Source organism: Pan troglodytes, chromosome 11, assembly GCF_028858775.2.
Source record: "Pan troglodytes isolate AG18354 chromosome 11, NHGRI_mPanTro3-v2.0_pri, whole genome shotgun sequence".
NCBI classification, from domain to species: domain Eukaryota; kingdom Metazoa; phylum Chordata; class Mammalia; order Primates; family Hominidae; genus Pan; species Pan troglodytes.
In genome coordinates, this window is record NC_072409.2 from 44,324,998 (window position 1) to 44,338,992 (window position 13,995).

Genomic DNA, 13,995 nt, shown 5'->3' on the forward strand with positions numbered 1-13,995 from the left:
GTCCTCTGGGCTACAAAGAACTCCTCATCCAAATATGGGAAGTTAGGAATCTTGTCAGCTTGGAGATTTTCCTCAGCTATTCCTCTTAGAACTCACCTATCCCAACCCCCCAGTGTTTGGTCATGCTGAACTGATGGAAGGAGTCTGCACTAACTAGAGCTTGGCTCACTGAATCAGTCGACAACTCAATCTGCCTATTAGGATAATCTAAGACAAAATCTTGTCTTTATCATCAGATGTCCTAGAGCATCAAGGTAAAGAAGTACAGGACTAGGATTATGGGTTGTTCTTTTTACTTTTATTCAAATAAATACAATACTTATATATAGCCTGATTAATTTCCCTCGTCATATCTCTTTTTTCAGGTTTCAGGCTTAGATTTTTAGTCGTGCCATGCTATGGTCACATCATAACTGTTCTCTAAGTTGAAACAAGTATTTCAACAGGCAAATAGCAAACTCGCCAAAAGACCTGTGGGTCACTTGCCCAAATGAGGCCGACTGAGATGAGAACAAACATCTTTTTTTGGTAAAAACTCTATTTTTATAGTGTATCTTTGGATAAAATGCAATAGTTTCTTCCCCTTCTTTCCCAGGCCAGGCACTTGAAAATAAGACATTTCAGGGATGGGCAACCCACTCCATTAACATCCACTGGACTCGATTTCCCAAGAAAATTAAAACAGTGTGAAAGAACACTGCATTTAGCATTTGGCATTTCAGTTAATGAGACTGATAATGACTGAAATATTTTTGATGTGCTAGAGGTCAATTCAGAAATGTAGGATTGGAGAAATTTCATTTGTTCTAAATGAGTCTTGCTTCCCCTGAAATTCCGTCTTTAAGCAGTAACTTCTTTAGTTTGAAATTAGTCTGATTAATATCACCTTTATTGGGAAGAACTATTATCCTCTCTGTGGCTTGGCCTCTGGTATCTACATATATTAATTTAAATAAAAGTATGGCTTCAATTGATAATTGATGGTTCAGCTTACAAGGAACTAGTTTAGGCAGTCACCCTTCTTACATGAAGCCAGTTAGGGCTAATGCAACCTGTATGGTCAACTTCAGTTTAAAAATCTTAATTCTCATTGTAAGAAAGCAGCCAAATATAAAGCCTTGAGGCAAGTGGGTCTATGGAGTGGCAGATTTGGGAGTGTGGGGCCAGGGCCACGCTGCTCATGCTAATACACCATCAGCACAAACAGTGGCCCAGTTTTGACTTCCTCCAGCTCCAAGAGTCACCTCTGCAGAGTGGCTGTGGCACCTGAGAGAGCAGGGCTGGCACAGAGCCCCTGCCCTGCACGAATATCCCTGTGGAGTCCCAGGGAGGACAGAGGCAAGCCCTGCTTCTTAGCAACTTTCCACACTTCCTGCCTCTGATCCCACTTCCTCTGTAAAGATGCTATTTGGCTCAGCAGCAACCCAAGGGAGTGGGAATAAGGCTTGGTGTGTTGAGAACTGCTCCTGCCTCCTTTTGACAGCCAAGGCTGGCAAGGTTGTTTGGAAATCTGACAAAGAGCAAGTCTACTTTCTACAAGCAAAAAATCCCAACCACTTCACAGTCACTCCATTAAAGTAAAACTAAATCTCTCTGAAAAATAATATGCTTTGAAACCCTCTGTTACATTTATAAAAAGGAAAAACAAAAAATTACAAAGTTAAAAAAAAACCTTTAAAAATATTGTAGCAATAGCCTTCTTCGTAACAAATATAAAACAGCTTAAGACACTTGGTGACTTTCTTAGTTCATCTGTGGGGGAATGGATACACAATCAGGTTTTACTACTAAAGTTAGCTATTTGGTAAAAACCCTAGGAAGAGTTGCATCAAGAAAATGGTTATTTTGGAAAGACAAGTTGCGATTATTTCCAAAATGTCAAAAGAAATAAGAATGTAAACACCATATACTTAAAATGTTAATACAATAATATTAACTCAGTCAAATAAATAAAAGAAAGTGGCACCAAATTTATGGCAATTTTTCAAAACAAAAATGTAGCTTAAAGATATTTTAAAATAAATAATTGGTTCAAATACGGACGACCATTCTCAGCACAAACTAACAACATTTAAAATAAAGTGCTATTAGAAAAAGTAGCCCCACAATCTTCAACTTATTCACATATGAACAGAGATACTATCTGGATCTTTAGGTCTGAAATATTCATCACGAGGGAAAGCTAGAGGCCAGGCTTAGGGCCATCTTTTGTCATTTTTCTTTTTTCTTCCAGCGTGTGCTTAAATATTTTCTTCAGGGTGTTGTAAACTGTTGGTCCATTTTCAGAATCAAAATTAACCTGGTGACAAAGAAATTTATATTCAGGACACTGTAACAAGAATTTGAACTAGTTTCTATTTTGAAAGAAGGAGGGGGTGGAGAAAAAAACAGACTTACAAACAAAACTCTATATAAAATACACATAATAAATTTCACACATTTTATTTGAAAGACTATATTAGAACTGCCAACCATGTCAATATCAAACTTATGAATGAAAACCCCAAAATTAAATCTAGTGCCTGGATATTTAGTCTAATTATATACACCCAGCCATGAAGCAAGTCAACAGTGGATGTGAAGTGAATTTTTTGAGACTAATCATTGATGGTATAAGAGAAAAGTTTCCCATATTAAAACAGCACATCAGCTGTATACGTCCTGCTGAGAGGCCCTATGGCCACTCTGGACAGGGTCAGAGTGACCTGAATAGAAGCCCAGCTCCCCACCTGCCAGCTACATGTCCTCATCTCATACCCAACCTCTCTGGACCTTGATCTCCTCCTTTGTAAAACAGAGATAATGATACCCACCTTCATAGGATAGCGTATCTATGAGTCTAACATGTTTGGCACATATATACAAACCTCAACTGGCTGGGTGTGGTGGCTCATGCCTGTAATCCCAGCACTTTAGGAGGCCGAGGTGGGAGAGTTGCTTGAGCCCAGGAGGTTGAGACCAGCCTGGGCAACATGGCAAAACCTCATCTCTACAAAAAATTAAAAAAAATTAGCCAGGCATGGTGGCACGTGCCTGTAGTCCCAGCTACTTGGGAGGCTGAGGTGGGAGAATTGCCTGAGTCCAGGAGGGAGAGGATGCAGTGAGCTGAGATTGTGCCACTGCACTCCAGACTGGGTGACAGAGTGAGACCCTGTCTCAACAAACAAACAAACAAACAAACAAACCCCACCTTGATAAAGGTAAATTTCCTTTCCCCTTGATGGGAGCGCACTATTTACACATATTTGCATTTTTCACCCAAGTTTACCATACTCTGGGTTAGCAGTGATGGCAGGACAGAGAACCAGAGCAAGTACCCACCCTCAACCCCATTCCCAGAGTAATGTGTAACTCCCTGGGAAAGAATCAGGGTCACACAATCACTGCTTCTCTCCTTCTGGAATTTCTCCCTCTCTGATAAATTTTGACAAATGAAAGGTTGTTCCCTCTGTCAACAACTGTAAAGGATCTGAGACCTTAACCTGTTAGCTTGCCAGTGTTATGGATAATGGTAGAAGATACGAGATTCCTGGGTCAGAGACAGACAACTTTTATTTCTCACAGCTGCATGTGCTTCATGTTCACATGGGTTCTCCTTGTCTCCCAAGTCTCATGGAGGCAATGCAGAGGGGCCTAGGTGGAGGCTGCACAAGCACGGGGTTTGCCTCATAGCTGAGGAGCCCCAAGCTTAGGAAACTCCAATGTTTCACAAGGGGGCTGCAAGCAAATCTGCCAACCTTTGCCCTGAAGGGAAACATTTTTATTATCCTGGAAGTCAGAACGTGTGCCTTCTGCTCTCCAGGCAGAGCTCTCCAGACATTAGTGAAGAGTTGATTCCCAAAGAGAGTGGTCAGGGCATCTGCTCATCAGACTATGAAGAGACATGAGACCCAAGGAAAACTGTCTCCTAACATTTTCTATAGACAGATTTTGAACAACTGTTATCTCTAACTTTTCATTCGTATCCCCTTAAAAGGCCAAAAGAAGTTGTAAAGAATTCCTACTGCTTTCAGAGAGACCAATCATAAGGATTTTTTTCAGTCAAGCTCAGGAATTTAATTTTATCTATATTATCTATCCCCTTTGCAAAAAACTCCTTATTAACATTAATAATGGTGTGAATTGTTTACTTTTTTTTTTTGAGACGGAGTCTTGCTCTGTCGCCCAGGCTGGAGTGCAGTGGTGCAATCTTGGCTCACTGCAAGCTCCGCCTCCCGGGTTCACACCATTCTCCTGCCTCAGCCTCCCGAGTAGCTGGGACTACAGGCGCCTGCCACCATACCCAGCTAATTTTTTTGTATTTCTTTTTAGTAGAGACGGGGTTTCACCGTGTTAGCCAGGATGGTCTTGATCTCCTGACCTCGTGATCTGCCCACCGTGGCCTCCCAAAGTGCTTGGATTACAGGCTTGAGCCACCACGCCTGGCCACTTTTTTTTTTTTGAGACAGAGTCTCGCTCTGTTGCCAGGCTGGAGTGCAGTGGCGCGATTTCGGCTCACTGCAACCTCCACCTCCCGGGTTCAAGCCATTCTTCCACCTCAGCCTCCTGAGTAGCTGGGACTGCAGGCGCACACCACCACGCCCAGCTAAATTTTTGTACTTTAGTAGAGATGGGGTTTCACCATGTTGGCCAGGATGGTCTCAATCTCCTGATCTCGTGATCCGCCCATCTCAGCCTCCCAAAGTGCTGGGATCACAGGCGTAAGCCACCACTCCCAGCTCTGTTTACTTTCTTAAACACCAAACCACAACCTTCTTCACATGGTGGGTAGCCTCTCAGTCTATGAAAGTGTAAATACAGATGTAAAGGACCACGCGGTTTGGATTTGAGACTACTGACTCTGGAAACAGTGGAGAACAGATTGAAAAGATGTCAGTGGTTAGTGCCATAGAATCCAGATGAGGAACAAGGAAGGCCTGAAGTAAGAACATCACTCTGGAAAGAGTGGAGGGGAAGGAGACTGGACAAATATTAAAAAGGAAGAATCTTCATAACTTGTTAATGAGTATAAATAATAACTTCTTATCATTAATGTTACCACAGATGTTGTCATTCAAAAGCTGGGTTCTTTGTTTAATGACACTTTCATATCAATGAGAGGTAACAAACAAATTATAGATACTTTCATATCAATGAGAAGTAATAAACAAATTATAGCTGATGGGGTAAGGGGAAACTTTTCTCTCAGTATGAACCTGGCTGCTGCTTCTTTCTTCAGCCAGGAAAAACTGCTGCATCCAAAAGGATGGGCTTTTAGAAAGGAAACCTTTTTTTTAACTCTTTCCTTAGGATTTGCCAACCAGGACTCAGTACTGAATTAGCAATGTGGGATGTTTAATTCTTAATAGATGGCTTCTTACTTACACCCAAGGTAGAACTGACTCGACAAGCAAAGATTCTCTGACTCCGATTAGGCACATGATCTAAAAATATGTATTCAACACTCAGTTGTTTCTCTCTTTCTTTTATATAAAAGCTCTTTGTTCCAACGTTCTCCTTCAAAAAACTCACAGTTCAGCTTTTCCTAAGATCATTGTTTGGAAACTTTTTTTTTGGTCAAGACTCTGCAACTACTTAGAAGAAATGTCAAACAGATTTCCATGAAGGGAAAACATACACATACATGTTTCATTTTAGAGGAGGATGGTGACCTCTGGATTCTGATTTACAAAGGTGATGCTGATCTGTGGTTCAGAGAAGGGAAAGGAAGAGTATGACCCACCTTAGTGAATGCCTTAATGGCATGGGCAAGGAAAGCTTCCTCCACATCCACGGGAATTGTCTGCAGGTTCACTACGCAGTGCAACACGCAGAGAATAGTCTGGTGCTGTCCCTGTTTTTGTAGAAATCAAAATTTAAAAAAATTTTCAAAAAATGCCTCAATAAATCAATTCAAAACTATTGTAGAGTCAAGAATTGGTTTGTGACCAAGTACTCATAATGTCAAATGCCAAAATATCTAACAAAATATCTAAACATCAACAAATGTTGTTATGTGTTAATATAATTTGAAAAGCTTTCAGGAGATAATATCAAAGCTGGCTAGCTATTGTACAAAGTAAAACTAAATTTGAAGATCAGTGCACTTTTAAACCAAGTGTTTCTCTTGCAGTGAACTGAATAGATTTTCCCATTCTTGTTGTTTCTGGATATGTCAGTAGTCTAGTAGATGGTGACATGTCATAGAGATACATGGACTAATTAACTGGGCACTGAGTGGTCAGGATCTGGGTACCCAGCCACTGCATATGATATGGAGGGAGGCAGGTAGACAAAGAAAAGGACAAGGACAACCCCAGTCCCCCAGGAGCAATGCAGTGCTTAAGTGCTTAGCCTCCAACCTAAGGGGGTAAGATACTTAAAAATGTGTCCACTGACTTGACTCCTGGGGGCTGTTTACCTTAGCAAAGAAGAAATTCCATCACCTTCAGCAATACATATCCAAGATGTAATGTACAGGGACCCATCAATTTCAATTCTGAAAATCTACTCTAAGAGCATAATCTATAATAAAGAAACACCTGCAAGCACAAATTATCATTACAATGACGCCTATGAAAGTAAAAAACCTGAAGCAATATAAATGCCCTAGGTGAATTGCCCGAGGGTGAATTAGGATAAAACAGGCAGCCTTATGTAATAGAAAGCACATGGGCTTTGTGCCAAAGTGGTCTGAGCTTGAATTCTGCTCTGACATGTGGTGCCAACCTTGGGCATGCAACCTCAGCTTTCCTTGTCTGTGAAATGGGCCTCTACCTCTAAGGGGTATTGAGATAAACAGAAGAGAAAATGTAAATTATGTCCTGAAGGGCTTGGCCCAGTCACCTACCAAACATTAATCTCCCTTTTCACCATCTCCTGTTTTATCTCTGTGATTTAATTGCTGAGAAAATATCCTAAGAAAAGGACTTCGGATACAGGAAAAATCACTTCTTAAAAGATATGTATTGCATAACTGTGGTATGTGAGTGTATGTGTGTGTGTGCAGGCACGCACATGTCTGTGTATTGTGTATTGTATCTGTGTGCATGGGTGTGAACACATGTATCTGCATGTCTGCATGTGCATCCGTCCATATGTGTCCGTGTGTGTGTGTGTGTGTGTGTGTGTGTGTGTGTAGTAACAGCAGAAGATTTTTAGTGAAATTTAGAAACTGAGGAGATGTTTACATGGAGCATAGCAGGTAACTCAAGGCTGGTTATTCAATAACATTGTTTGTTAAAACAAAAACAGGCCTGGCATGGTGGCTCATGCCTGTAATCCCAGCACTTTGGGAGGCCAAGGTGGGTGGATCACATGAGGTTGGGAGTTTGAGACCAGCCTGACCAACATGGAGAAATCCTGTCTCCACTAAAATTACAAAATTAGCCGGGCGTGGTGGCGCATGCTGTAATCCCAGCTACTCGGGAGGCTGAGGCAGGAGAATCGCTTGAACCCGGGGGGCAGAGGTTGCAGTGAGCTGAGATCGCGCCATTGCACTCCAGCCTGGGCAACAAGAGCAAAACTATGTCTCAAAAAAAGAAACAAACAAAAACAAAAACAAAAACAAACCCTGTTTTAAACTGAAGATTTAGTATCTCTGTATAGATACAAATGATAAATTATATAAAAGGATTCATACAATTTCTTCCGTTTCCTAGATCCATTGTCTTCTAATATCTTTTCCTAAAGGTGACCACTATTACCAGTTTCTTATTTCTCCTTCTACATTTTATACATATATACATATTTCCTCTATTTTAAACATATATCTTTTATATATAAAATATAGAAAACATCTATATTTTACAAATAAAAATTATATATACATGCATATATGTGTGACACCTACACCTTTTTAAAAATACGAATGAGTGCATATCCCAACCTAATTCATAATTTTTCCCATATGCATGCTCACAGCAAATAAGTAGAAACAAACAACCAACAGTGAAAAAGTGCTTAATTATGGCACAGTCTCGTGTTACAGCATCATATCCGTTAAGAGTCAATATTTATGAAAAGCTTACATTATTCACAGGAAAATAGCTATGTTATAACTTTAAGCAAAAATGAAATATAAACTTGTATGTTAAAATGATTTTTAACAAGTTAATATACATATTGGTAAGTTTAAAATGTTTGAAAATGTTTGCAGTGCCTCTCCCAGGACTATGGATAATTCCCGTTTTTATTTTTGTATTTTCTAAGTGTTTACACTGGGTATCAGTTTCTTGTCTTCTCTTGGAAAAACTATTAAATTAGATCTAGATTTGGGATTCTGTGTGAATTCTCTTTTTTTATAATGGATTTTTTTTCGTGCGTGAAAAACTAAGGGCCTCAGTTACAGTCATTAACTGGTCCTACAGCCACTTTACCTTCTCTAATAAAAAAAGTGCTTCTGTGGCATCTGCTCGCCTGTCAACCAACATGTCCACATCCTCTTTGGTGATTACAGGCTCCTTCAGTTGCTCCACCCAAGACCACATCAAGCTGCATAGGATGAAAGGGTCCCTCTCGCCACATATTCTTTCCCAAGCTCCATCTCGGGAATTAAGCTCTTTCTAAAAAGGAAGAGAAAGAGACAGACAGACAGAGACAGGGAGAGGAGAGAGAGGTGCACCATTTGACACTGCATGATTCTTGCGCTGCCCACAAGAGTGAAAGACTCAGGCTCCAGAGTGCAGAACTGGGACCCCTCCCAGCCTCTCCACTTCCAGGCTGGACACTGGACTAAGACACTGAATTCTGTAAGCCCCAGTTTCTCTCTATGAAACTCATCCCCTGCTTCACAAGCTGTTGGGCTGATTGACTGAGATAAGGTCGGTTAAAGCTTATAGCACAGGGAAAGGGCTTAGTTAATCCAAGTTCTCTACTTTATTCAGAAACCACAGAAACAGTTCACAAGAGTCTTCCTTTTCAGCCTTCTGGTGAACAAAACAGAACTATTTTTTTGCAATAAAGTAGATGGTAGATGAGAAAGTAGAAATAAGGGAACATTTATACATTAACCTGGGGTCTAAGGAAAAGGAAAAGCTTTGAGCTTCGAAGTCTGCAAAAATAAAATAAAGGTGCTTGAAAGTTGGTAAATGGGGCATATGTACTTCTTTGAAATATCTTTTTAGCATCCTATGTAGGATTTAACAATAAGTCCCGAGTCCTGAAATTTGACATAGGGAAGATAACTGGAAAGTTTTTCTAATACTCCAAATGCCTAGAGAAAATTTAAGCATGAGATTTTAATACTTTACCTCACAGAGAGCAAGGGAAAAGTGAGATAAGGATTTTCATGAATTTCTGACAGGGTTCAGATTTATGTTTTAGTGAGTCAAATACATTTTAACAATAGAAGTAAGTGTAATAATTGCTACCATTCACTCATTCATTCACCTACCCAATATTTACTACATGCACACAGTGGGACAGAGACTGTAATACATGTCTTATCTCTAACTCTCAAATGGCACCCAGCAGGGAGCTTCCTCACCAATACATATAATGGGGCTCAAGAAAGATGAAATAACTCACCTAGAAGCCAAAAGCTAGAAAATGGCAAAGGGGGTGTTCATACCCAGTTCTGCCTTACTCCAGAGTCTGTGCTGTTTCTGTTACGCCACAAGGGCCCTCTGGTACTGGGCTTCTCTTTATTATCTTATGAATACACCAATACTTTGTTATTCACAGTCCTTCATATCCCATAGATCATGTTTAAAACAAAGTAGCTCTTGATTCAATCTTATGAAGGAGACAAGCTGGGCAGAAATGACACTAATCAAAAATGCTCTTAGCAAAATGACTATCTTATCATGATGTTTCCTGAGGCTCTCCAGGGAGGTTAGCCAAGAATCCTGGGATAATGGAAAGTGTTCAACACATGTGCTGTACCCTGACTCTGTCACACGCATGCCACATGACCCTGAGCAAGTCACTTACCCTCTAACCTTCATGACCTTTAGCATCCTCATCTGTGATACTGAATTCACAAGCTTAACAAAGACTGTAGAAATAGTATCATCTGCCTTACAGATATGTTCTATGATAACTGTGAAAAATCACATGAAATAATATATGTGAAATGGTCTAGTACAGGCATGGGTGGCATTATACTATTCAAATAATGTTCATTTTATTCTTTTCCAGAATTCAACTGATTTTTTTGATAACTAAAAGTCCTAAAATAAAATCTAGAATGGAAAAAAATGCAAAACTATCCTGATTAAAGGTCTGTGTTCACCTCCAGAAAATGCTTTCATATACACTACATATGGTCTGGCCCAAACCAAGTCCTGAACGCTTCATCACCACAGCAGAGCTTGCATGGGCACTGGGGCTGACCCAGGAGTGGGGGTGCGAGATTTTCATCTAAAATAGAAGACTCTCTTTCTTGCTAACTCTTAACACACAGTAATGCCCAGGAAATATTTGCTGACTGAATGAAAGACTTTCAGTTTGGAGCAGAAAATAAAGAAAACAATTCATTTTGGAAGAAAGCAATACATTTAACTATTGGATAGGCGAAACACAATTCTGAAGAACAAAATTTTTATCAAAAGTTCTCTCCTCCCATCATATAATTAAAAGTTAATGTGAAGCTCCAAACTTAATTTTCATGCCTCTGCATCTGAAGAGATACTGGCACTCAGAAATTTTATATGCCTTGTTTAATCAATGGCAGACTATGAAAGCGAGCTATTAAAATAATTCACAGTAGGTTATGGGCTCAAAAGTCAAGATTTCGGTGATTCACGACTGTCCAAGTCAGCCTCCTTTTGGGGTAGTTTAGCTGTTTCTCATAGCTAGGTTTATAAGGCCTATCTTTTCTCGAGAACAGGTGCTCATTCAGGGCAAAGAAAGTGTGGCTGACTTATGACTGTATCCTAGTAAAAGCACAACACAAAAAAGGGTTAAACATTTACATTCTAATTGAAGTAAAAGCTAAGAAATGGACCCCAAAGACCTCAACTCAGCTAAAGTGAATGGCACGTAGTAATCTGTGGTTTCACCCACTTGCTCTCCTGATTTCCCATAGTTGCCCTATTAGGGCAGGATTGGCAAGTCTGAAGGAGAGGATGCCAAAGAGACAGCCTCACTCTTCTGACCTTGCTCAGCACCAGTGTTGATGAGCTTTGAAAAATAAACATTTTATTTATGTCTGCACGTCAGTAGTTCTCAAAGTATGATTCCCTCTGCCAGGCCTCAGGTTAAAGATGCTTCTAGTCAGTTTCGAATGCTGTCTGCTGTGGGCCAGTTGCCCCCATAGGCCCAGGAAGAAGGAAGCTACTAATATCAATGCCTTGTGTGGGTCAAGCATCACACCAAGTGCTTTCTTGAGTATGCAGATTTAAATGAAACCATACAAACACCCTGTGTTTTTTCTATAACATCAGGTTCGCATCAGAGACGAGAAACCTGAAGTTAGAAAGTATTATGCAAACGTATCTTCACATTTCTATAATAAATAAGTTTGGGAAAATGTATCACACTTTTGCCCTGACATAAATATTTCCCACATATCTATAATTAAATTAAGTACTAATAATACCTGCCACATTTCTACCTTCCTTTTTAGTTCCTCCTTTTCTACAGATTCATTTAAATTTGCTAGGGCTTTGGCCGCCAGTATTCTTCTTGCCTCAGCACTCAATTCAGACTGTAATGCAGAGTGTGAAGCTGCTTCAGACAGATCTTTACTGTCCTGGGTTTCATGTGCAACCAAGAACTGTGCTTTGGGACTGGAGCCACAGTCCAGAGGGCTTCGGGGTGTCCTGCTGTTCTGCCTGACAGAGCCAGGGCTCCCAACACCATGAGTTTTACACTGACAGTGAGACACTTGCTGGTGAGCAGGGTTTGGATCCCTATGGACATTTGCAAAGCTGGGTGAAACTGGCTCCCCAGGGCTGTGTGAGCCTGAAACATCTGCAGAGAAAGCTCCACTCTGCTGTGCTTCCTTTGGAATGATCCTTCCATGGAAAATTGGCGACCCATTATCTTTGAGTCCTTCCAGGCCTCCAAACTTTGACTGACTCCAGAAAGAAAGTGTGCTGCGAACCAAGGCTTCCTTGTGTAAGTCTGGTTCTGGAGACTGTGGGATGTAACAATGGCTTATGAGCTTCTGCTGCCTGGGCTTGTGGCCAACCAAGATCTGGGCAGGCACTGTCTGTGGAGTCTCCCCTTGCTCCAGGAGGTTCTCGGCCCTCTTTAAATCTGAGTCACTGTAGCTGAGCCGCCGTTTCAGATGAGTCAGGGGTTGAAGGCACTCAACATTCCGCCTTTTCCAAAGAGGGTCAAACTGTTGCTCATTGGAGAAAATCATGCCTCGATTGTCAAAATCTGCTGCCATTGCAGTGGGGTTAGGCGGGTTGGACACATCACTGTCATGCCTCAGTAACTCTTTATCCAGCTGCATGGTGACCATCTCAGACATGGTCTTTTCTATTTCAGCAGAGAGACCAGGTCCTTCGGACACATCCTTCATCATCACTGGCCTGTTCTCCGCTAAGTCCAGCAGCAATTTGCAAACTAGGTGGATAATTTTTGGCACGTGTTTCAGAAGTCGTGCCTCATAACCATGAAGCAGATGACGCTGGCGAATTAGATATTGAGGTAAGGTGACAGCATGTGCTTTGGGATCACAGCAAGAGAATATATTGCGGAGAGGAGTTAGAAACTGAGTAAATTCCCTTACACAGAGGAGCTGTCCTCTGGTTTGTATGGAATTGGGTCGCTTTGCCCGCACAAATATAATTGCTTGGTCAGCAGTCATTCTCGTTGCAAAAACTAAGTAACAGGCTATTAAAACACCTAAACAGTGAAGAAGAGAAGACTGGTATGAGAAAAGCTTACATTTTTATTTATTTTATTTATCACTCTTTGGTGATTTACAATTTGAATATGTGTTAAGAAACCATATAAATAGAGACACATTTTAAGGACAATTATGATGATAACTTTGTGACTTTTTGTAGAGGTGTTATTTTGCACGTTCCTTACTGCACAGAACTTTATTAAATGTCTATGTGGCACCGCCTCCCCATGACTGAGTCATCTCAGTAGCCCAGAGCTGTGCCAGCACAGGCACAAGGTAGGTGAGTAAGTGTGCAGGAGGGAAGGGAAACTGATCATCTGGCCCATCTATCCTCCTTGTTCTACTTAACTCCAACAGAAGAAAGCAAATCCTGTTTCTATTTTCCACTCTGAACAGTTCTTGAGAATTTCCATCCAATCAATCCATACACTTTGTGTTTGGAACCTCCCACCCTGCTATCTTTGCCATCAACTGCTGGCACATCCCAGCCTGGCACTGTCCCTACCACGGCAGTTTCTTCTTTAGGGATTATTCATATTCACAGCCTACTTTTCTTCTTGGCAATTCTTTTTCCAGATTGTGCCTATACTAATATGTGTTTTCCTTCAGACCATGATATAATTCTATTTTTCCATAAGCAATTATGGAAAATTAAGCAATCTTAAGGAAGCCAGGCTTAGTGGTATAAACATTAGGTATTCTTACTAACATCTAATTAAAAGGAATAACTAGTAAGGTGATTACTAGTTAAAAGGTAATAATTACTAGTGAAAAGGTAATTAATAAATTAATTCAAATATAACAGTCAATTAATATTAAAGTAAAAGGCAAATCAAATACACCTGTGTGATCCCCAAGTTTGTGAACATCTTGTTACATATGAAAATCAGAACCTCTGAAAACTGCATGCTCTCCAGTTCACAGTCGGTAACAACATACCTTTCTCACTAGGACACAGAAGATCTTAGTATAAATGTAAAATGTCTGCAGAGCTATCATGTCAATGTCTAGAAACAGTGAGATTTTGGCTTGATCCTAAGAGCTACTAATCTCAAGCAGAGCTGAGTCCCCTCCCCTGCGCATGCTTCCAGGTATGTGGCAGATCCCCTGGCAGGAGCACAGGTACACTGCGGACAGAGCTGAGCTGCATGTGGTTGGATCAGATGACAATGAAAATTTCAGCCCTATGGCCTTCATTTTTGCCCTAATAT

At 40.7% G+C, this 13,995-nt stretch overlaps 1 protein-coding gene across 16 annotated transcripts in view; it reads right to left on the minus strand.

Moving 5' to 3' along the window:
* Nucleotides 1-276: 276 nt before the first annotated feature.
* Nucleotides 277-13,995, minus strand: part of PTPDC1 (protein tyrosine phosphatase domain containing 1) — a 79,068-nt gene continuing 65,349 nt past the window's right edge. For 7 of the 16 annotated variants that reach the window (XM_016961192.4, XM_063787659.1, XM_009456925.4 and 4 more), the window contains 4 exons: nucleotides 11,522-12,780; nucleotides 8,358-8,543; nucleotides 5,723-5,833; nucleotides 277-2,299 (listed from right to left, as the gene is read on the minus strand). In XM_016961192.4, coding sequence (XP_016816681.1) covers nucleotides 2,183-2,299; nucleotides 5,723-5,833; nucleotides 8,358-8,543; nucleotides 11,522-12,780 — 1,673 coding nt within the window. In that variant the 3' untranslated portion in view covers nucleotides 277-2,182. Of the gene's footprint in view, nucleotides 2,300-5,722; nucleotides 5,834-6,400; nucleotides 7,486-8,357; nucleotides 8,544-11,521; nucleotides 12,781-13,995 lie in introns of those variants that run through there. The other 9 variants (XR_010148635.1, XR_008537128.2, XR_010148633.1 and 6 more) reach the window with 5 other exon arrangements.